The sequence below is a fragment of the Bubalus kerabau genome, chromosome 13 (genome assembly GCF_029407905.1).
Source record: "Bubalus kerabau isolate K-KA32 ecotype Philippines breed swamp buffalo chromosome 13, PCC_UOA_SB_1v2, whole genome shotgun sequence".
In the NCBI taxonomy this organism is placed as follows: Eukaryota; Metazoa; Chordata; class Mammalia; order Artiodactyla; family Bovidae; genus Bubalus; species Bubalus kerabau.
The window spans coordinates 43,553,840-43,577,702 of NC_073636.1; the positions used below are offsets into that span (position 1 = coordinate 43,553,840).

Consider the following 23,863-nt stretch of genomic DNA (forward strand, 5'->3'; position numbering starts at 1 on the left):
TGCACAAGATAGTAAATTATGTAAAATATGTATCAGTTACAATATGAGAGTACTCTAGAAGTTACATAGCTAGGTACAAGGTATAAACACTCAAGAGTCTGTTTGTACACTGCACATGGTATCCTAAAGCTATTAATAATTAATTTCCTAAAAGTATTTTGCCAAAATGTCTGGTTTCCATATCCTGTTCAGGATTTCACCACTGTCAGATCTGTAAAGCAAGTAATTTTGCTGGTGGGAAATGTAAAAAGGCAAATTTAGCTTCATCTGAAGTTTTGATTCTTTATTAAGAGGTAACATTAAAAAAATGCTTATTAAACACTTTTAGTTTGTGTGATTTATGTATGTGTGTATGTTTGTTCTGAAAGATAGTTGTTTCAATTGATGTTTGATTGAGATTGGGCTTCATAATAGAAAAGTGGAAAACAGTTGCTGTGTGGAAGTTTGGCATATGGTCAATAATTGTTCAGCCAATCTCATCATTACATAATACTTAAGGTTATAGGGAGTTGGTGATGGACAGGGAGGCCTGGTGTGCTGCGATTCATGGGGTCGCAAAGAGTCGGACACGGCTGAGCGAGTCAACTGAACTGAACTGAAGGTTATATGGATTAAAAAAGGAAACAAGTTGTTTAACTCACTTCAATCCTCTTCTTACTCCATGTGTACGGATTTAATCCTACTCCTTCTATAATATACGTGCTAACATTTGACAGAGCATCTGGTATGTTACCTTTCTGTTATTTATAACTTGTAAAGGTTGAAGAAAAAAATCACTCTGCTTAGTTAGAGGAGCAACAGGCAATGGATCTCAAAAGCCAGAAGGTGAAGCTTAATGATGGCCACTTCATTCCTGTCCTGGGATTTGGCACCGCTGCACCTGAGGAGGTAAGAGTAGTGGTTTGGGGTTGAGATATAAATAGTAGTGGATGTAACATGAGAGGAAGGGTACTTGGGTTGTCAAGCACTGAGCTCCTGTGTGACTCTGGGAGGATCATGTGGTTTCACTAACCAGGCTAGAACCATACCCTGTGAAAGGGAAGAGAGCATCCAGTCTTCACTCTGCGTCAGGGTCTGAGGCTGTGCTCACCTGCAGATTACTCTGGGTTCCCCTGCAGTTTCTGTCTCTTTCCCAGCTTGGCACAAGAGGTGAGACTCGGGTGTCAAGAACACTGACTGTAAGCTGCTTCTCTCTGAGGGGGATTGCAATGGTCGGGTTTCTCTGTGTATTTTATTAGTTCCAGAACTCCTTCCTCCTTCCAAAAAGACATGACCCAGAGAAATATTTGAGGTAAAAGGTCCTGAAGATGAAATGGCTGAAAACTAATGGGAGAGAGTTGCTTTTCTACTGTGGGGTGTCTGCTTGGTCCCAGGCCAGACACATTCCAGCTGTGTTTTACCCTGTACTTCAGTTTCTGCTTGACTACTTCTTCTTATGGGAATTACAGTGTCATTTGAGGGGATACACTACAGTCTTACAGGCTGGGCTTTGTAATGTATTCTTGGGTTTTGCAGTGTCTTTTTATTAAAGTATAGTTTTCAGTGCTTGGACATGAGGGGCTAGTGGACAAGTCTCTGGACTGGAAACCAGAAAGTTTGCTGTCCATCTGGTCTTTAGAGTATGTAGCTGTGACAAGGGGCTGCCTGGTCCTTAAACTTTGTGTCTCACTTCTTCATCTATAAAACAGAAGGAAATATTCAGAGACCCTTTCAAGACAGAAGACAGGGCTTGTTTCCTTGTAGTGCAAAGTGGGATGAGGGGAGGAAATGGACCAGCTATACTGAAGCTCACCGGTTCATTCCTCGGTACAGTCCCAAATACCTGAGTATTTAAGAAAAATCAGGACTAGACCCAACAGAGGGAAGTTAGACAAATTATTCAGATCCTTGAAACAGGAAAGATTCTGAATCACATAAAAAGAAATGGAGTATTATGCAGCATTAAAAACAAAGTTAATCCTGCCATTTGCAACCACACAGATCAACCTGGAGAACATTAAGTTAAATGAGAGAAGCCAGAAATAAAAGACAGATACTTTATGATCTTTTTACGGGTGAAATCTAAAAAAGTGGAATGCACAGAAGAAAAGAGTAGAGGAATGGTGACCAGAAGTTGAGGACAAGGCTGGGAAAAAGGGAAAGATGTTGGTCAAAGGGACAGACCTTCAGTTTGAGATGAATAAGTCTTGACCCCTGATGTTCAGCACGGTGACCCCAGTTAATAATAATGGATTCTATCTTGAGATTTGCTAAGAGAGCAGATCTTTAGTGTTCTTACAAACCCCCTCAAAAGTTAGCTATGTGAGGTGATGGATCTCCTGGTAGCTTGATTGTGATCATCAGTAACAGTGGGTAATTATAAGCAGTACTCACACTACTTTACCACTAGCGCCACCTGGTGCTGGTTGTAAAGAACCTACCTGCCAATTCGGGAGACATAAGAGGTTAAGGGTTCAATCCCTGGGTTGGGAAGAACCCTGGAGGAGGGCATGGCCATCCACTCCAGGATTTTTGCCTGGAGAATCCCTTGAACAGAGGAGCCTGGTGGGCTGTGGCTGCTATAGGGTGGCAAAGAGTTGGACATGACTGAAGCAACTTAGCTTGCATGCACTTGTATGAAAATATTGCTTTGTATACCTTGAATACAAAGAGGACTTCCCTGGTGGCTCAGAGGGTAAAGCATCAGTCTACAATGTGGGAGACCTGGGTTCAATCCCTGAGTCAGGAAGATCCCCTGGAGAAGGAAATGGCAATCCACTCCAGTACTATTGCCTGGAAAATCCCATGGACAGAGGAGCCAGGTTACAGTCCATGGAGTCGCAAAGAGTCAGACAAGACTGAGCAACTTCTGAGCTACTGAGTGATACCTTGAATAGATACAGTTTTTTTTTTTTGGTGTATTCTGTGTAGCTTCAGTGGTAGCCAGAAGTCTTAGAAGCTTCCAGCTTGTTTCTTGATGCTTTTACCATACATCTTATACCTTTGTCAATTTCGCTTCAAACATCTCACAGTATAAATCCTATCCACGACTACAACTTTATGTTTAGTCCATTGGGTTCTAACAGCAAATCACTGAACCTGGAGGTGGTCTTTGGGTCCTCTGATACCTGTGATCAACCACTAATTGCCTGGGGTTGATAAGTTCCTGGGTGTCCATTTAATTACTGACCAGGAACGTTCAGCAAACTGTCATGAGTTCATCACCATGCATACAGAACTACCCAAAGAAAAGCTGAATCTTGGGAAGACTAAAGCTTGTACTTTAGCAATCTTTTAACCATGTGAATATGTAAGTACTACCTTTGTTGCTCATGTAGGTTCCTAAGAACGAAGCTCTGGAGGCAACCGAATTCGCTATAGAGGTTGGGTTCCGCCATATTGACTGTGCTCGTGTGTACCAAAATGAAGAGCAAGTTGGCCAGGCCATTCGAAGCAAGATTGCAGATGGCACTGTGAAGAGAGAAGACATATTCTACACTTCAAAGGTGCTGTGTGTGTGTTGTGCATGTGCACATGTGGGCAACTGATTGTGCCCAGGTGATTATTGTATAATAGGATCATTGTTTGGTAAAGAGTTGTTTGGTGACCCATGTTTATTATTACATTCCTAAAGTATTGGAATTCCCTGGTGGTCCAATGGTTAAGACTCGGTGCTTTATTGCCATGAGCCCAGGTTCAATCCTTGGTCAGTGAAGTAATATCTGAAAAGCCATGTGGTAAGCCCCCCTTCCTCCTCCCAAAATTTCCTGAAGTATTATTAACACAGCTTCCATTCTTTAATCTCTACAGCTTTGGTGCACTTTCTTTCAACCAGATTTGGTCCAACCAGCCTTGGAAAAGTCACTGAAAGATCTTCAACTGGATTATGTTGATCTCTATCTCATTCATTTCCCAGTGGCCATGAAGGTTGCAAATTTGTGTGATTGTTTCTATTTTACTTCTTTTTTTTAGAATGTGTATCAACTTACATGGATGGTTGAATTAATATTTGTCTTAGTAGGTTGTAGAGAGGGTTTCACTAGGGTAGAATCCCCCTGATAATCATTCATGATCATCTTTTTACTTATTTTCTTTGAATCCCTTACACACCTCCCAGAGAAAGGAGTTAAAGAATCTCTCAGTGTCTGCCTTAAAAACTTGAGGAAATAGAAATAGGTGAGTTCTAAAACTAATACAATTATGTAAAGTTTAAAAAAAAAAAAAAAAGAAATAGGTGAGTTCTGCACACAGTCCTGAATATGACTCCTGAGTCTCTAGGGATTTCATGAAACAAGAGTTTGGTGCAGCCATGATGAGCAATGACACAATCTTACATCGAATGTGATCAGTTCTTCTCCTCTTTCACCCATTCGAGTTGAGCAGATTTGGTGGTGCTCCATCTGGATGGATCTAAAACTAGCAGACATTACAGGGACTTAGAAACCTTGCCTACACTGTTGCTTGTCTTCATGATGAAGTTATAGACTGCACTTAGACTTTAAGAACTGTGTCATTATGCTGTATTATTATGTAGATGGGAATTTCCTGGCAGTCCAGTAGTTACGACTCCATGCTTCCACTGCTGAGGAAAGCTGAGTTGTGGGAAGGAGTGCAATCCATGTTTGGGGAACTAAGATCCCATAAACATGAGACAGAACAAAACAAAACAACCCCCCCCCCAAAAACAAAAGCAAACCCCCAATGAAACTACAACAACAAAAAACTGTGTTATTTAGAACTCTTGATTTTAAGTTACAGAAATCTACTCAAGCCATCCTATGCAAAATAGCTTAGAGGACTATGTAGATGGGAAGTCCAAGTCATGGATAGATTTAAGGATTTGCTGTACTCTTCAGAAATGTCTATTTTTTCTATCTCTTATCATGACATTGGAGGCTTCCCTTGTGGCTCATCAGTACAGAACCTGCCTGCAATGCAGGAGTTTCAGGAGATGTAAGTTCGATCTCTGGGTTGGGAAGATCCCCTGGAGGAGAGTCTGGCAACCCACTCCAGTATTCTTGCCTGGAGAATCCCATGGACAGAGGAGCCTGGTGGGCTACAGTCCATGGGGACACAAAGAGTCAGAAACGACTGAAGCAACTTAGCACACACAGACGTCATGGCATTACTCATGATTCGCTTTATTTTTAAAATAAAGCAAATGGCATTTACTCATGAACATTTTCAACTGGTGGCAAATATAGTCTTGGGGCAGCTCAAGGCTCATGGTCATGAACGTTTGAGAGCATGTCTGGATCTTCCACATTCCATATCAACCTAACGAGAGCCTTGCTGGTTCACATGCCTGCCCTAGGGCATCTGATGCTCAGATGGAAAAGGAAGTCTGATTATCTAGTCATATCAAGATTGAAATTTTTATTCTGGAAATTATGTCATGTAACTTACTGCCTTTTCCAACTCAAGAGAAGCATTTCAAAAGAGACAAGTACAAGGAACAGAAGTCACACAAAAGTCATGGGAATTCCCTTTTAGGACCTAGAAAAACATATGTATTACAACATATACATATATTAAGTGTAAGAGATTAGAATATGCCTCCCTCCTAAAGACATTGCTTACAACTCCATATATGCAAATACTAGTATCCAGAATATTGTAACCCCTACCTCATGGAGGTTTGCTACCTGGTGCCAAGCAGCCAGGCTAAATGTAGAGATATTACTTTGTGACATCTCTAAAATGACTACCTCTATTCCAGCCAGCGGAGGAATTGCTTCCAAAAGATGAAAATGGAAAAATAATATTAGACTCAGTGGATCTCTGTCGAACATGGGAGGTGAGTCTGGGGAGGAGAAAATCAGGGGAGGAGCCAGGAGAGGGGGAACCTCCTTCATTTCTTCCACCTGTGAGAAAGGGCTGTGGACCATCAGACTCAGCAGTTCATGAATCTAAGGGTTGTGATGCTGGGGTTTTGGGGAGGAAACCATTGCTGGAATGCTCACAGAGAGGAACAAAGGAGGAGAATATGGGACACTGAAGACAGGCATCTCTTTCATTCTATGTAATATGTCTTCTTAGGGATTTTTCTAAGGAGGAAATGGTAATTGTTGTTTTTGTGTCACAACTTCATTTTTCCTCTTAATAATCAATGCTAATTCTTGATGGGTGACCCTGTTGACAGAGAATTTTCAGCATTTATTTTTGCTCTATTGCCCATTCTAAATGACTGTGCACACCCCCTTCTTCCCTAGGCCCTGGAGAAGTGTAAGGACGCAGGGCTGACCAAGTCCATCGGGGTATCCAACTTCAACCACAAGCAGCTGGAGAAGATCCTGAACAAGCCGGGGCTCAAGTACAAGCCCGTCTGCAACCAGGTGAGCAGCTTGGCTCCTCTCCCTCCTGCTCTTCACAACCTCCTTCTTGCACTGGAGCCCGATGTCTGTCTGTCCTCCCCTCCTGTTCATCCGACCTTTGTGGACAGAATATTCTAGAGGGCAGAGCCTCTGTATGGATGGAATACTATGAATAGAACCCACAATGGTATCTCTGTTCGATAAAGTCTGGGTGGAAAAGCTGGGGAGGGGGTCCTGCTAAATTGTGGTGGAGACTGAGGAAAGGTAAAGAAGGTGAAGAAGGGTTATACTAGTCACCCAGAACTTAGAGGAAGGTGGTGTTTACCTGAGCCTAAAGGGTGTCCAGAAATGGATGTTGAAAGTGCCTGGGAGGGAATGGTGGACGGGAAGGAGGACCATGAAACATGGCATGGAGTGTAAAGAAAGTTAAATTGGATAATATTGGTTGAAAATTTGTGTGGGGTTTGGATGGCTGAATCCTTAGTCTTAGTGTTTCAGCTTTTCTGGGTCTTCAGTACCGAATATGTGCTGAAGACTATGAAAGTCATCCAGGTGAAAGTCTGAAGTCAAAGGCTCATGGTGATATTAATGATCAATAAAATGTTTACTCAGAAACATTTACTCATATGTAGAGCTCACCTTGTGATTACTCAAGCTTGGAATGGTTCTCTCATCCAAGTCTATCATAAAATTAACTTTTAAGCACACTTCTCTCAATTTTTATCTTGATGTTGATATTTCAAGTTTATATTTAAGTTGTAGTTTTTCCTTTAGCATTTTTTTAAACTTTTAATTTTCTGTTTTATTAATATTACTTTCCCAAATAATCTGACACTCTTCTCTGTTGGCATTCTACAGGTGGAATGTCACCCTTATCTCAACCAGAGTAAATTGTTGGATTTCTGCAAGTCCCATGATATTGTTCTTGTTGGCTATAGTGCTCTGGGATCCCAAAGAATAAAAGGATGGTAATGAATCCTAAGGAAGACAACACGGTGTTTACCTAAAATTCAGTTTTTGAGGAAATGGTTTCAATCATACAGTACTCAGTGGTCTGGAGATAACTCTCATAGGCAGGGGGAATAAAAGGGAAGGGTGGACTGATTTCTTCCTTTTATCTTCTCATCACCCAGACAGTTTCTCTACACTGTATTAGCTTGTGTGAAAGAGTTAGTTGCTTGTTGTGTCTGACTCTTTGCGACCTCATAGTCTGTAGCCCACCAAACTCCTCTGTCCATGGGATTTTCCAGGCAAGAATACTGAAGTGGGTAGCAATTCCCTTCCCCAAGGGATCTTTCTGATTCAGAAGTCCAACCCAGGTCTCCTTCTTGTAGATTCATCAATTACATTAAAATCTGTACATAATCTTCTAGTTGAGACCAGAAACCCAAGCTTATGTCATGATTTTGCTTATTAACTAATGAATGCATTTCTAAAAATAGATGTTCCAAACCTCACTTACCTTATGTCTAAAATTGGGACAATAATATGCAACTCCTAGGTCTATCATGCTAGAAAAAAATTTCAATTTGAACCAATTATGTAAACATCTCTAGGAGAATAATGATGAAATAAATGACTCATTCTGGGACTACTCAGTTTTTATCAAAGCCTAGATAAGTGACATTAAAAAATTTCCTGGTATTTTTCTTCTTCTCTACTCATGATCTTGATTATCAAAGAAAATCAATAACTGAGAAGTAAATAAAAAATTCCAAGAGTTTGGCAGTCCTGGTCTCAATTCAATCCTGAATCTGAATTACATGCAGAACTTTGTAAACACAGAATGGGAGGTGACCCAGTTGAGGTTCTGCTTCAGTTTGTCTTCAACTAAGTCATGGAATTTGTATTTCTAACAAGAACATACAGGTGATGATGAGTGGGGCTGTGGGCAGAAGGCTCCTAGGGAATATCCTTCACGAGGGTCATTCTTTGTCCATCTCTCAAGACTTTCCTTGAGTCAAGACAAGTCACCTGTTCTTCCCTGTGCATGAATGCCTTATGTGTATTCCTGGTAGTTTTCTCCTCCTGATGTGGCAACAGGAAAGGTGGCATGGCTGGAGAGGGTTAACGTTGGACAGTGTGTGTGCTCAGTTGCTCAGTCTTGTCTGACTCTTTGTGACCCCAAGGACTGTAGCCTGCCAGGCTGGTCTGTCCATGGGGATTCTTTAGGCAAGAATAATGGAGTGGGTTTCCAGCCCTCCTCCAAGGGATCTTCCCAACCCAGGGATTGAACTTAGGTCTCCCACATTGCAGGCAGATTCTTCACTGTCTGAGTCACCAGGGAAGACCAAGAACACTGGAGTCGGTAACCTATTCCTTCTCCAGGGGATCTTCCCAACCCAGGAATTGAACTGGAGTCTTCTGCATTTCAGGCAGATTCTTTACCATCTGAGCCAAGGTTGGACAGATAACAGAGATTCATTTCCAGTGTTATTTCTGCAATTTATTCTGTCACCCTGTGCAAATGATATCTTATTTTCTTTGTTCTCAATTGATGAAACTGTGAATTTTTTAGGCTGTTTGGACTGCTCCAACAAAATACCACAGATTGAGTGGCTGAGAAAAAATTGAAATTTCTTTCTCACATTTATGAGGCTGGAGTCTTGAGGTCAGGGGGCTTGTGTGGTTGGGTGAGGGCTCTCCTCCAGGTCACAAGCTTCTCCTTGTAATTTAACATGGTGGAGGGGAAAACAGAGTATTTCCCTGAATACTAACAAGGTTGCATCTTCATATATTTAATCTCCATGAGTTTCTGCCTTTGAGAAGCTCCTCTTCAAGACTTTGTCCACTTTAGCTAGGTTGTTTCTATTTAGACTTCTGTGTGGGAGACCAATATTGTCGTCCCCTTAGAGTAGCTGCACAGAAAACTCCCCAATTTCAGAATTTAATGTAGAGATCAGTTATGCTTCTCTTGATTCTGGGGTTTGACAATCAGCCTGCACTCAACTAAGCTATTGTCCTCTTAGTTGGGCTGTCTTATGCATTTGTAGTTCAGTGCAGAGCAGCTCGGCAGTTCTGCTTTAGCAGGTGGATGTGGCTCTTGTTAGAGGAGCATGCATGCTTCTCTGAATAGTTTTTCATATATGTTTGGCTAGACTGTTGTCAACTGACTTGGTCTTCATCTCAGCCCAGTGCTGTGATCCTGTCAGTGATTAGGGAAAAAATCCTCTTCCTGTCTGGGCTCAGATCTGATTCAGCACTTCTGGGAAATATCACTGTTTAGTGCCACAGGTTACAGGTCAGGCCAAGTCAAGGGGAAGGGAAATTGTCCCCTGATCAATTGTTTCCGTGTTTCCATTTAAATTTGGTTCTGTAATCTAGCTGGAACTGATTATCTAAGATAATATGAAAATAGATACATACACCTTTACTGCTACAGCTGTTGCTAAGTCACTTCAGTCGTGTCCAACTCTGTACGACCCCATGGACTGTAGCCCACCAGGCTCCTCTGTCCATTGGATTTTCCAGGCAAGAGTACTGGAGTGGGGTGCCATTGCCTTCTCCAACATACACCTTTACGTATATTTAAATTTAAACCTAAGGTTTCATATTTCCTCACAGATTTTCATTGTCAACTCTGTCATATATCAAGTGTCCAGAAGTACATTTCTGGTGTCTCTCTTCTATTTAACTATTCTGTTTTCTGTACCGTGCTATTAAAGTGAAAATAAGTATGCTTTTCAGAATAATTTTTTATTTTTTAAGAATGTCCTGATTGCTTTTGTTTAGCTCTCTTTTATTGCAAATTTAGTATCACTTTACCAACTTCCAGGGAAGAATACATGCTCAAGTCTTTGGTTCATGTTGCACTGACATACTAGATCATTTGGAGAAAATGAATTTCTTTACAAAATTGAGCTTTCTATATCATGAATATGATATGGATTTTTAATTATCTAGGTTTCTTTAATGTTAAACATTTTTCATAACTTTCTCCACAAACACGTTTACATAAAATTTTTGTTAGATTCAGTCATAGATAATGAATAGTTTGATATCAGAATCTTGAATAGGCTTTCACAGGGAGCCTCCTTCCCACAGTGCTTCAGCTGAATGTTGTCACCCTTAGGGCATGTTGGAGAGAGTTAATCAGTTTAATGTTAACTCAGGTTCAGGTATTTAGTCAGTTCAGTTCAGTCGCTCAGTCGTGTCTGACTCTTTGTGACCCCATGAATCGCAGCACGCCAGGCCTCCCTGTCCACCACCAACTTCTGGAGTTCACTCAAACTCATGTCCATTGTGTCGGTGATGCCATCCAGCCATCTCATTCTCTGTCTTCCCCTTCTCCTCCTGCCTTCAATCTTTCCCAGCATCAGGGTATTTTCCAATGAGTCAACTCTTCACATGAGGTGGCCAAAGTACTGGAGTTTCAGCCTCAGCATCAGTCCTTCCAATGAACACCCAGGACTGGTCTCCTTTAGGATGGACTGGTTGGATCTCCTTGCAGTCTAAGGGACTCTCAAGAGTCTTCTCCAACACCACAGTTCAAAAGCATCAATTCTTTGGCACTCAGCTTTCTTCACAGTCCAACTCTCATATCTGTACATGGCCACTGGAAAAACCATAGCCTTGACTAGATGGACCTTTGTTGGCAAAGTAATGTCTCTGCTTTTTAATATGGTATCTAGGTTGATCATAACTTTCCTTCCAAGGAGTAAGCGTCTTTTAATTTCATGGCTTCAATCACCATCTGCAGTGATTTTGGAGTCCCCCAAAATAAAGTCTGACACTGTTTCCACTGTTTCCCCATCTATTTGCCATGAAGTGATGGGACCAGATGCTATGATCTTAGTTATCTGAATGTTGAGCTTTAAGCCAATGTTTTCATTCTCTTCTTTCACTTTCATCATAGGCTTTTTAGTTCCTCTTCACTTTCTGCAATAAGGGTCGTGTCATCTGCATATTTGAGGCTATTGATGTTTTTCCTGGCAATCTTGATTCCAGCTTGTGCTTCTTCCAGCCCAGCATTTCTCATGATGTACTCTGCATATAAGTTAAATAAGCAGGGTGACAATATATAGCCTTAACGTACTCCTTTTCCTATTTGGAACCAGTCTATTGTCCCATGTCCAGTTCTAACTGTTGCTTCCTGATCTGCATATAGGTTTCTCAAGAGGCAGGTCAGGTGGTCTGGTATTCCCATCTCTTTCAGAATTTTCCATAGTTTATTGTGATCCACACAGTCAAAGGCTTTAGCATAGTCAATAAAGCAGAAATAGATGTTTTTCTGGAACTCTCTTGCTTTTTTGATGATCCAGCAGATGTTGGCAATTTGATCTCTGGTTCCTCTGCCTTTTCTAAAACCAGCTTGAACATCAGGAAGTTCATGGTTCACATATTGCTGAAGCCTGGCTTGTAGAATTTTGAGCATTACTTTACTAGCGTGTGAGATGAGTGCAATTGTGCGGTAGTTTGAGCATTCTTTGGCATTGTCTTTCTTTGGGATTGGAATGAAAACTGACCTTTTCCAGTCCTGTGGCCACTGCTGAATTTTCCAAATTTGCTGGCATATTGAATGCAGCACTTTCACAGCATCATCTTTCAGGATTTGAAAGAGCTCAACTGGAATTCCATCACCTCCTCTTTGTTCATAGTGATGCTTTCTAAGGCCCACTTGACTTCACATTCCAGGATGTCTGGCTCTAGGTCAGTGATCACACCATAATTATTATCTGGGTCGTGAAGATCTTTTTTGTACAGTTCTTCTGTGTATTCTTGCCACCTCTTCTTAATATCTTCTGCTTCTGTTAGGACCATACGATTTCTGTCCTTTATTGAGCCCATCTTTGCGTGAAATGTTCCCTTGGTATCTCTAATTTTCTTGAAGAGATCTCTAGTCTTTCCCATTCTGTTGTTTTCCTCTATTTCTTTGCATTGATCGCTGAGGAAGGCTTTCTTATCTCTCCTTGCTATTCTTTGGAACTCTGCATTCAAATGGGCATATCTTTCCTTTTCTCCTTTGCTTTTCGCTTCTCTTCTTTTCACAGCTATTTGTAAGGGCTCCTCAGACAGCCATTTTGCTTTTTTGCATTTCTTTTCCATGAAGATGGTCTTGATCCCTGTCTCCTGTACAATGTCACAAATCTCTGCCCATAGTTTATCAAGTACTCTGTCTATCAGATCTAGTCCCTTAAATCTATTTCTCACTTCCACTGTATAATCATAAGGGATTTGATTTAGGTAATACCTGAATGTTCTAGTGGTTTTTCCTACTTTCTTCAATTTAAGTCTGAATTTGGCAATAAGGAGTTCATGATCTGAGCCACAGTCAGCTCCCGGTCTTGTTTTTGCTGACTGTATAGAACTTCTCCATCTTTGGCTGCAAATAATATAATCAATCTGATTTTGTATTGAGTCAGGAGTGTCCAAAGGCAATGTGTTTGGAAAAAGAAGATTTTTAGTTTGTTTTCTGTCACAAGTGATTCACTTAGAAAGATAAGACTCTGATGCACTGTAATGTTTGTGAGGTGAACAGAGAAAGAGGTGTGGGAAGGAGAGGTGAGAACTCAGCAGAGGGTCCCAGGTTGTTCTCCTGGAAGCTGAGGACAGACACGGCTTCCCTGCCCCCTCCTCGTGTCTCTATCCAGCTGGAAAGACCTCCAGCCCCAGGGGGGAGGCTGTCTCCTTGGGGGAGAGGTTAATGTGATTGTTCCTTCCTTCCAGGTGTTTAACTTTGAGCTGAGTCCAGAAGACATGAAAGCAATTGATGGCATCCACAGAAATATAAGATATAACGAGATACTATTGTAAGTGACTTGCAGATATTTCACACATACACTGTTTTCTGTAGCAGGCAGGTCAGCAGGAGAACTAAGCTTTTCAAAAGCTTAATTCTGGGAAGATAGTCCTGAATTCCAGTGTAGGAGTAAACCAGGGGCTTCCTGCAGACCTTAGACCAGAGGTTTCCTCCAGGGCTCCATCTCTGACCAACAAAAATGTGACTTGGGCCCAGGACAGCCCATCAGTAGAATTCCCAGACATCATGGTGATTTCACTACTTTGTGTCCCTAATCCCTATGCCTAGTGTACCTCCTCTGAGGGTGGAGGGACCCAGGAAACACAAAGGGCATAGTGCCTGAATCCCACTATTCTTTCAGGGACCTGTGAACATGTTTCATCTTTAATTCTTTTTGTATCAGGGGAAAATGATTATATTAATAATAGCTATATAAGAATGAATCCATCATGCATTACATTCATGTTTTGTTGTTGTTCAGTTGAGAAGTCCTGTCTGACTCTTTTGCAACCCCATGGACTATAGCCTACCAGGCTCTTTTGTCCATGGGATTTCCCAGGCATTTCCCTCTCCAAGGGATCTTCCCAACTCAGGGGTTGAACCCATGTCTCCTGTATGGGCATTGAGTCCTTTACCACTGAACAACCCGGGAAACCCGTGTTGATGTTTGCCCACGTACAGTCGTAAAATGTCATGTTAATGTTTTTCTGGAGGGGATCCAGGCAGGCCAATGTGCATCAGTGCTCAGAAGTCACAGGGGGCCTACTTCAACCCCCTCCCCTAAGTGGCTGATGGGTTTTCTCCCTAATGGGCATTTCTTCTCCAAGACATTATTCATTTATTTCAAATTGATCTCTTCATTGGCCTTTTTCCCTATTCCAACTCCTATTTCCTCATCCTTATAATTTCACAAAACTGAATTACAAGTAGGTCATTAACTGACCCTCCAGTGAATGACTTCTGTGTCCTTAGCAGGACACACCCAGGGAAGATCGGCTGGGTGTTTGGTTTTCTGAGTCAACACTTACCCTACTGTAGCTTCTGTCCATCAGGGCTACATCCCTTTGGAAGCCCCTATCACCTGGACTTTGACTTAGTCACTAACATGCGACTCTAGCTGCCTAATTCCTGAAGAAGGAGATCAGGATTGAAGAGACAAAATAGAAATTTGGGAGGGAGTTTTCAGAAATGAGAATACAAATAATGGCAAAATGAAGATTTAATTTCAGTTAAAGATCTCAAAACTGCCCTGTTGTTGCAAAGCTATATCATGATTCTAAGAAAAGATATGATACATGGAAAAAACGCGGAAAGCTCCTCTTCTGTACTCAAAGGCTTTTAAGTTCTCAAGGGCTTTTTAATTCCACGTTCTCCTTCACTGGGCCGTGAATGCCTATCTTTGTGGGCTCAACTAAATAGCACAGCTCCTGGAACATGGAATTGCTAAAAATGCACTTTATAATAAATTGAATTTAAAAGGACACATTAGAATGAAAAGTACAAACATGGAAAAAAGGAAAACAGCAGTAATACTAATTGCGAATAAGCAGTGTTTTAATATATTATAAAGTAAGAAAATAATGATCCCACTTTGTGCTGTGCAATTACTGAGGTGTACGTGGTATCTCTTCAACAAATGAGAAATTCCTTAAAGGAGACACCTGAATTTTTGGGGGTTCTCAGTATCTGCTTATCCATGCATGTGTGAAAAAGAGTAGCTAATTTGTTCACTGTGATTCTTCTCATCTAGGGACAGAAGTTCCACCTGTGTCTGAAATGATGCCCACAGTTAGTCCCATGTCTTGTGCTCTCGTATAAATTGTAACCCGAGTCAAACTACCTGTCACTGTGGAGTGAATATTACACGTGAATGTGCCATGTGCACATGGAGCAGACACCTGCATGTGTGCTTGTCGGGGGAGAAGGAGGGACCTGCTTGTAGATTTAGAGTTTTAGCCCATCCTGACCACATTCACAGAACAATGTTCTCTATGACAACATGGCTGATTTAATAAATGAATCCTCCTTCTTCTCTTTCAGTGGCGTTGGTCACCCAGATTATCCATTCTCTGAAGAATATTGACTCTCAGCTCTCACCGTGGTTCTTTGAGAATGTCTTGCTTCTAAGGCAGTGAAGAAGATTTTTGTACTTTGTGAAGGTGCTTAAATGAAGTGTCAGAAATTTTGAAAGCTTGCTTTTCCTTTTAAAACATTTAACACTTTATGAAACAATAAAGACTTCAAAGTAAGAATACTTCTATTTTCCTGATAATTAAGATAATACATACAAATTACAGAAAATTAGGAAATAGAGGGCAAAGGATCAAAAATAAAAATAAGCCATGGTTAACCATTTTAATAATACTTTGGTGCACTTTCCTATATAAATGTGAGTTTTTATTTACAAAGAGAAGGAATCTTCAATCTACAGGGTGTATACTTATGTTTTAACTTAGCATAATTATCTTGGTAAGCTGAAAATATGATTTACAAATTCAGCATTATATTTTGCTTACTATAAGGCAGCAAATCTTTTTCATTTAATTTCTTGTCTGCCTAGAAATTGTTTTATCAATAGATATTAATTAAAATGAGACATTCTTGAGTTGATAGTCTGGTGGAGGCTGAGCCTGTGAACAAAATCAAGAGTATTTAGCTGTTAGAAATGGGTAAGTACCTGTAGGAGATATTTCTACACAGTCTCTCCCATTTCTGTACAGCTGTTGGGCAGAGGAGACAACTACACTTCATCCCACACAACTTCTCATTTGTACAAGAAAGAGCCTTGAAACACAGAGATAGTGCTCCCTGCATTGCTCTGGAACAGAAAATGCTAGTCAAGGAAGTAGGAGTATTCATGTAACATTTAAGGGCCAGCAAGTCAGCTGATGTGGGTGGATGTTAGTGAGGTGGAGAGAGAGGAGTTGAAGAGAAGGCCAGAGAGCCAGTGGAGCCAGAGGGTCTGTGTCATGTAGATTTTTGAAAGGACTTTACTCTGAGAGAAATGGAGAATTACATTTCGGGTTTTGAGCATAGTAGTTACATGAGCTGATGTGTTTTGAAAAGTCACTTTGTAGAGGAGCAAGATGGCAGATGAGTAGGTGGACGTGGAGTACATCTCTCTCCTTGGATACATCAGGAATACAACTTCAGACACAGAAGTGCATACAGAACACCAGCTGAGAGAAGACAGGAGGACCTGACCAGCAGAAAAGAATATATGGAACCACACAAAACTCCACAGGACAAAGGAACTAAGGGGAAAAACTGGAGTGTTACTAGGACTGGACCTGCCCTCAGCACGTGGGAGAACTGAAGCAGGGGTCCAATCCCCACAGCAGGGCAATTGTCTGAGTCAGAGGAGAAACATTTAAGGCTGAGTGTGAAACAGTTGGTCTGTGGCAGCCTGAATAGAATGAGAATCAGACAGTTCTTGCCACAGACATACACACCCTGGACAGGGATGCAAGTCCCCTAGAAGACGCAGTGGCTGGGAGCTGGAGCTTAGGGATTGTGGAGCAATCCCAGGGCAAGGGCTGCTGTGGAGAGACGGATGAGGAGATGTGAGGGAGGAGACTGTGGTGGGAAATGCCTGTGGAGGAAAGCCAGGCAGACATGGAAGCAAGGAGATACTGCTGAGTCACGCATAGGGGATGGAGCCATTACCATAGCCTCTCTCCCCACACACCAGCATGCACAGCTGAACAATAGAGAGGCTGACCCATCAAGCACCTGAGGCAGAGACCTACAGAGGAGGACCCCACCCAGAGTGCCCCTTTAAGTGCCTGATTGCTGATCTACAGAGTAGGACCCCAGCCCGGGGCAGGAAGCGGTGCACTGGGAGGGGGGCCTTCTATGTATCTGATGCATGGAACAACAGAGAAGGACCCCAGGCAAGGGAGCCCTCTAAGTGCCTGAATGGGCAGAGCTATGGGCAAAGACTAGCCGAAGAGGCCTTCTGATCGTCAGGTACCAGAGGCTTGAAAAAAGACTCTGATAGGGCCAATACTCCAGTGGCTGAGGCAGTCCGTATCCCTGCACAGTTGGCGCCACCATGGTCCCCACAACCCAAGCAGCTCTGCCACCTTCATGCTCAACCCTCACTGGGGCAGAGCTGTCACAGGCAAAAAGAAGTCTTGTGTCTATGCATATGGGGTCCCTTTAGTCATGTCCATCTCTCTGTGACCCTGTAGACAGTGGCCTGCCAGGCTTATCTATCAGGGGGTTCTCCAGGCAAGAATACTGGAGTGTATTGAACAATACTGGTTGCCATACACATACACATACTGAGACAAACCCTGAGTAGAGTGGGTTCAAGAAATGGCATGAAGAGACCAATGATAGACAGAGTATACACAGTTTTCAAAGACTTTGCTGTATTGAGAACCACTGAATTGGGCAGTTGCTGAAAAAAGTGGAAAAGGCTCCCAGTTGGGGGAGATGATCACCTGGCTCCGAGGTCAGAGGAACTATCTAGCAGAGAGATGAAAACCTATGATGCAGCAGACAGAGGTGGGTTGACTTGAACCACGTCTGTATTAGTTACTTCTGCTGCTCCAACAAATGGCCAAAAATTTTGTGGCTTGACACACCAATTTATTATTTTACATTTGTGGAGGTCAGAAATTCGAAATCAATGGGCTAAAATCAAAGGCCAGCAGGCCTGCATTCTTTTCTGGAAGTTGTAGGGGGCAATCTATTTTATCACCTTTTCTGGCCCGTAGAGAACAGGTCTTGTGTTGTTGGAAGAGGGTTTTTGCTATGACTAGAGTGTTCTCTTGACAGAACTTTGTTAGCCTTTGCCCTGCGTTGTTTGCACTCCAAAGCCAAACTTGCCTGTTACTCCAGCTATCTCTTGACTTCCTACTTTTGGATTTCAGCTCCCTATGATGAAAAGGACATCTTTTTTTGATTAGTTCTAGAAGGTCTTGTAGGTCTTCATAGAACCTTTCAACTTTAGCTTCTTCAGCATTTGTGGTTGGGGCATAGAATTCGATTATTGTAATGTTAAATGATTTCCCTTGGAAGTGAACTAAGTTCATTCTGTCATTTTTGAAATTGTACCTAAGTACTGCATTTGGAATCTTTTATTGACTATGAGGGCTTCCCCTTTTACTGTAAGGGCTTCTTGCCCACAGTAGTAGATATAATGGTCATCTGAATTAAATTTGCTGTCCATTTGAGTTCACTGATTCCTAAAATGTCCGTGTTTCCTCTTGCAATCTCCTGTTTGTCCACATCCAGTTTATCTGGATTAGAGACCTAACATTCCAGGTTCCTAGGCAATATTATTCTTTACAGCATCAGACTTTACTTTCACCAACAGATACCTCTACAACTGGGCGTTAATTCTGCTTTGGCGCGGCCTCTTGATTCTTTCTGGTGCTATTTCTCCCTCTTCCCTAGTAGCACATTGGGCACCTACTGACCTGGGGAGTTCATCCTTCAGTGTCATATCTTTTTGGCCTTTTCATTCTATTCATGGGGTTCTCACAGCAAGAATGCTAAAGTGGTTTTCCATTGCCTTCTCTAGCGAACCACATTTTGTCGGAGCTCTCCACCATGACTCGCCCATCTTGGGTGGCCCTGTATGGCATGACTCATAGTTTCATGAGTTACAGAAGACTGTTATCCCATATGATCATTTTGGTTAGTTTTCTGTGACTGTGGTTTTCATTCTGAGGGCCATAGGATTGAAATTCTTGCTCCTCTGTCTGCCATGTGATGGATTTTCAAGCTTCCTGATGGGAGGGACTGACTGTGGGGAAAACTGAGTCTTACTCTGGTAGGCAGGGTCATGTTCAGTAAATCTTTTATCCAATATTCTGTTTATAGGTGGGCCTGTATTCCCTCCCTGTAGTAGGAAAATCACTAGACCATTTACATATGACCTAAATAAAATCCCTTATGATGATATAATAGAAATGATTAATAGACTCAAGGGATTAAATTGATAGAGTGCCTGAAACTATGGATGACGTTTGTAACACTGTACACGAGGAGGTGACCAAACCATCTCGAAGAAAAAGAAATGCAAGAAGGCAAAAAGGCTGTCTGAGGAGACCTTGCAAATAGCTGAGGAAAGAGGAAATGGGAAAGGCAAATGAGTGAGAGAAAGATATACCCAACTGAGTGCAGAATTCCAAGGAATAGCGAGGAGAGATAAGAAAGCCTTCTTAAGTGAACAATGCAAAGAAATAGACTAAAACAATAGAATGGGAAAGACTAGATGTCTCTTCAAGAAAATTACAGATACCAAGGAAACTTTTCATGTAAAGATGAGTACAATAAAGGAAAGAAATGGTAAGGATCTAATAAAAGCAGAGGAGATGAAAAAGAGGTGCAAGAATACATAGAAGAACTGTACAAAAAAGGTCTTAATGACCTGGATAACCACGATGGTGTGGTCACTTACCTCTAGCCAGAATCCTGGAGCATGAAGTCTAGTCAGCCCAAGGAAGCATTACTATGAACAAAGTTAGTGGACATGATGGAATTCTAGCTGAGCTATTTCAAATCCTAAAAGATGATGCTGTTAAAGTGCTGCACTCAATATACCAGCAAATTTGGAAAGCAAAGCAGTGGCCACAGGACTGGAAAAAGTCAGTTTTTATTCCAATCACAAAAAAGGGCAATGCCAATGTATGTTCAAACTACTGCATATTGCACTCATTTCACATGCTAGCAAAGTAATGCTTAAAATCCTTCAAGCTAGACTTTAGCAATATGTGAACTGAGAACTTTTACAAGTTGGATTTAGAAAAAGTGGAGGAAGCAATGATCTAATTGCCAATATCTCTTGGATCATAGAAAAAGCAAGGGAATTCCATAAAAACATCTGCTTCCATGATTGCTTTAAAGTCTTTGACTGTGTGGATCACAACAAGCTGTGGAAAATTCTTAAAGAGATGGGGATAACAGAAAACCTTACCTGCCTCCTGTATGCAGATCAAGAAGCAATAGTTGGAACCAGACATGGAACAATGAACTGGTTTAAGATCGGGAAAGGAGTACATCAAGGCTGTATATTGCCACCCTGCATATTTGACTTATATGTGGAGTACATCAAGCTAAGTGCAGGGTTGGATGAATCACAGGCTGGAATCAAGATTGATGGGAGAAATATCAATAATCTCAGTTATCCAGATAACTCCACCTTTCGGGCAGAAAGTGAAGTTGAACTAAAGAGCCTCTTGATGAAGGTGGCAGAGGAGAGTGAAAAACTTGGCTTAAATTTCAGCATTCAAGAAAATAAGATCACTGCAATCAGTCACATCGTGCATGAATGCATGCTAAGTCACTTCAGTTATGTCTGACTCTTTGCGACCCTATGGACTGTAGCTGGCCAGGCTCCACTGTCCATGGGATTCCCTGAGCAAGAATACTGGAGTGGGTTGGCATGCCCTCCTTCAGGGGATCTTCCTGACCCAGGTGTAGAACCCATGTCACTTATGTCTCCTGCATTGGCAGGTTCTTTACCAGTAGTGCCACCTGGAAGCCTATCCAGTCCCATCACTTTATGACAAATAGATGGTGAAAAAATGGAAACAGTGACAGACTTTATATTTTCTTGGGCTCCAATCGCTGTGAACCATGACTGCAGCCAGGAAATTAAGACACTTGGTCCTTGGAAAAAAATCTATAACACACCTAGACAGCGTATTAAGCAGAGACATCACTTTGCCCACCAAGTTTCATATAGTCAAAATTATGGTTTTCTCAGTAGTCATGTAGATGTGACAGTTGAACCATAAAGAAGGCCAAAGAATTGATGCTTTTGAACGGTGGTGTTGGAGAAGATTCAGTCCCTTCAACTGCAAGGAGAACAAAGCAGTCAACCCTACAGGAAAACAACCTTGAATATTCATTGGAAGGACTGATGCTGAAGCTGAAGCTCCAATATTTTTCACCCTAATGCAAAGAGCTGAGTCATTGGAAAAGACCCTGATGCAAGAAAGACTGAGGGCAGGAGGAGAAGGGTGCCACAGAGGATGAGCTGGTTTGATGGCATCATTGACTCAGTGGACATGAGTTTGAGCAAACCTCAGGAGATAGTGAAGGACAGGGAATCCTTGTGTGTTATAGTCTATGGGGTGCAAAGAGTCATACTTGACTATGTCACTGTACAACAAGAGAACGCTTCATTTTCTGTCTTGGACACTCTTCCAACATCTTCAGAGACAGCACATAGTGTCTTCGATTCTCTTATCTAATGCTCCTATCTTGCCACCTTCTCTTTGACTACAGCCCTCCCAGGTCCCACATATAAGGACTCTGTGAATATACCAGAGTGATCCAGGTAATCCAGGAATATCCCCCATCTCATGATTTTAATCACCTTTGATAAGTAGTTCCCCGACCAGGTTCGGAACCTGTGCCCCGTGCAGTGGAAGCAGAGTCCTGACCATTGGACCACCAGGGAAGTCCTAGGTTAAGAGAATTTTAGCCATACTTTCATCGGATACATTTTCTGCCCCTTTCCTCCTCTCTTCTGTTTCTGGAACCCCTACACTGTGAATGTTAGTATGTTCCCTTCCCTAGTTGATGTAGCATTCTTCTTATGTTTCTCAATTCCGGTAAATTATATTGGTAAACTATCAATGTCTATCTCATAGCTGATTTCTTTTCAGGTGTTTATTCTTATTGTTTCATTAGACACAAATTCCTCTCTCTTCTCATTAACTTCCTCTCTGTGAAGTGAAAGTCACTCAGTCATGTCCAACTTTGGTGACCACATGGACTGTACAGTCCATGGAATTCTCCAGGCCAGAATACTGGAATGGATAGCTGTTCCCTTCTCCAGGAGATTTTCCCAACCCAGACATAGATCCAGGTCTCCCAAACTTCAGGCAGATTCTTTACCAGCTGAGCCACTAAGGAAGCATCCCTACGAAATTAGGTGAAAAACTTACCTGTTCTGGTCTTGCAGGGGTGTCCATGGGTGGACAGGTCCCTGTGCAGTCTTCGTGCCCAGAGGATCTGGGGCAGAGCTGGAGCTGATATTGGCAGGGTCACCCCATCCCCAGGGCATGCTGGCAGCTTGGTGGGAGGGGAGACAGAGGCTACACCAGAGACAAGTGTGAGCAGAGGCTTCTGTGCTCACTGGGTGTACCCACCCTACTGGACTGTGTGGGTCCCAAGGTGCTGGAGCAGAACTCTGATGGCTGGGTCCAAACTCATTCCATCCCTTATAAGTGTTCACTGCCCCATCCAGATGTGTGTGTGTATGTTCCTGTGTGTGTTGCTGTGTGTGTGTGTGTGTTCCTGTGTGTGTTTATGTTCATCACTGGGTACTTGAAACAGCAGGTAAAAATTTGCTCTTGGTAGATTTGTTTCTTGTCATGACTTTTCTTCATTAGTTTGCTCATCATGTTCCTAGTCCTGGGATCAGCCCAACAGGTAAGCTAAGAGGTCTCAGTCATTTCTGAGTCATCATCGTGCCTGGCCCGAGAATCGCTTTCTGATTCCGGTAAATTTATGACTGTTTTTTGAATACCCTATGTCCCCCAAAGCCACACCTCAGTTCTAGTCAGGGTTTTATTAATATATGGTCTAGTCTATGTCTCCACCTTTATTCCTTTGTCCTTGAGTCCCTGTATATATATATATATATATTCCTCCTGTAGCTGTAATAGCCACTCCAGCTGCTCTTCAGTTTAAGTTTAGAGTTAAGTGGAATAGACACCAGTCTCCAGACAGTCCCCAGGTAGGTTGGAACACTGCACATAAGGTTTTCTCTGATCGTTCTGGTTTGAGGGAGGCAACTGGAACCTATCAAGACTGCACTGCCCCAGGCAGGTGGAGGGTACAGGTAAGTAATACACGATGAAATTTTCTGTCATTCTGTTCTGGATTTTTCCTAGTTGCCTGCTCACTTTTTTTGCTATAGATCTTTGTTTGACTGTTTTCCAGAGCTCTTATGAGGTTTTTCAGCCCCCTTCTCTTTCTTTTCTTGTCTTTCCATGGGAGACTTCTGTCCTCCCATCTCACCTTTTGCTGACATCACTGCACATGTTAAATTTTATTTGTCTTCACAATATCCCTGTCTATAAGTGCATCACAGTTTCCATCACTCTTTCCAAATTTGTTGTATTTTAATTTGTTTATAAGTTTTTATTTTATGAATAATGTGGAACAGTTAGTAAATTATGTAAAATATGTGTCAGTTACATTATGAGAGTACTATTAGAGTTATATAATTAAGTACAAGCTATGAACACTCAGAGTTTGCACACTGCACATGATATCCTAAAACTATTAATAATTAACCTCCAATAAGCACTTTGGCAAAATGTCTGGTTTCTATATCATGTTCAGGATTTCACCAGTCAGGTCTGTAAAGCATAATAATTTTGCTGGTGGAAAATGTAAAAAGGCAAATTTATTTTCATTTGAAATTTTGATTCTTTATTAAAGGATAACATTTTCAAAAATGATTATTAAACACTTTTAGATTGTGTGATTTGTGTATGCATGTGTGTTTGTACTGTAAGACTGTTGTTTCAACTGATGTTTGATTGAGATTGGCTTTGTAATAGAAAAATAAAAAATACTGCTCTTGTGGAAGTTTCTAGTCTAAAATATGGTCAATAATTATTCAGCACATATCATCATTATATCATAGTGTTTTACTGCTAAAAAAAAAAAAAGCAAACAAGCTAACTGATTTCAATCCTGTTCTTACTCAATGGGAACTGGTTTAATCATGTTCCTCTTAACGATATATCTGCTAACATTGGATGGTGCGGCTGGGGTGTTACCTTCCTGTTATTCCTAACCTGTGAAGGAAGAAGAAAAACATCAGTCTGCATACTCCAAGGAGAAATAGGCA

At 41.7% G+C, this 23,863-nt stretch overlaps 1 protein-coding gene across 1 annotated transcript; it reads left to right on the forward strand.

Moving 5' to 3' along the window:
* Positions 1-551: 551 nt before the first annotated feature.
* Positions 552-15,272, forward strand: LOC129625173 (dihydrodiol dehydrogenase 3-like). Its single transcript, XM_055543297.1, has 8 exons — positions 552-888; positions 3,318-3,485; positions 3,790-3,906; positions 5,699-5,776; positions 6,192-6,314; positions 7,152-7,261; positions 12,884-13,042; positions 15,073-15,272. Exons 1-8 carry the CDS (start codon positions 805-807, stop codon positions 15,113-15,115), a joined length of 882 nt encoding a protein of 293 aa, XP_055399272.1. The 5' UTR covers positions 552-804; the 3' UTR covers positions 15,116-15,272.
* The last annotated feature ends 8,591 nt before the right edge of the window (positions 15,273-23,863 follow it).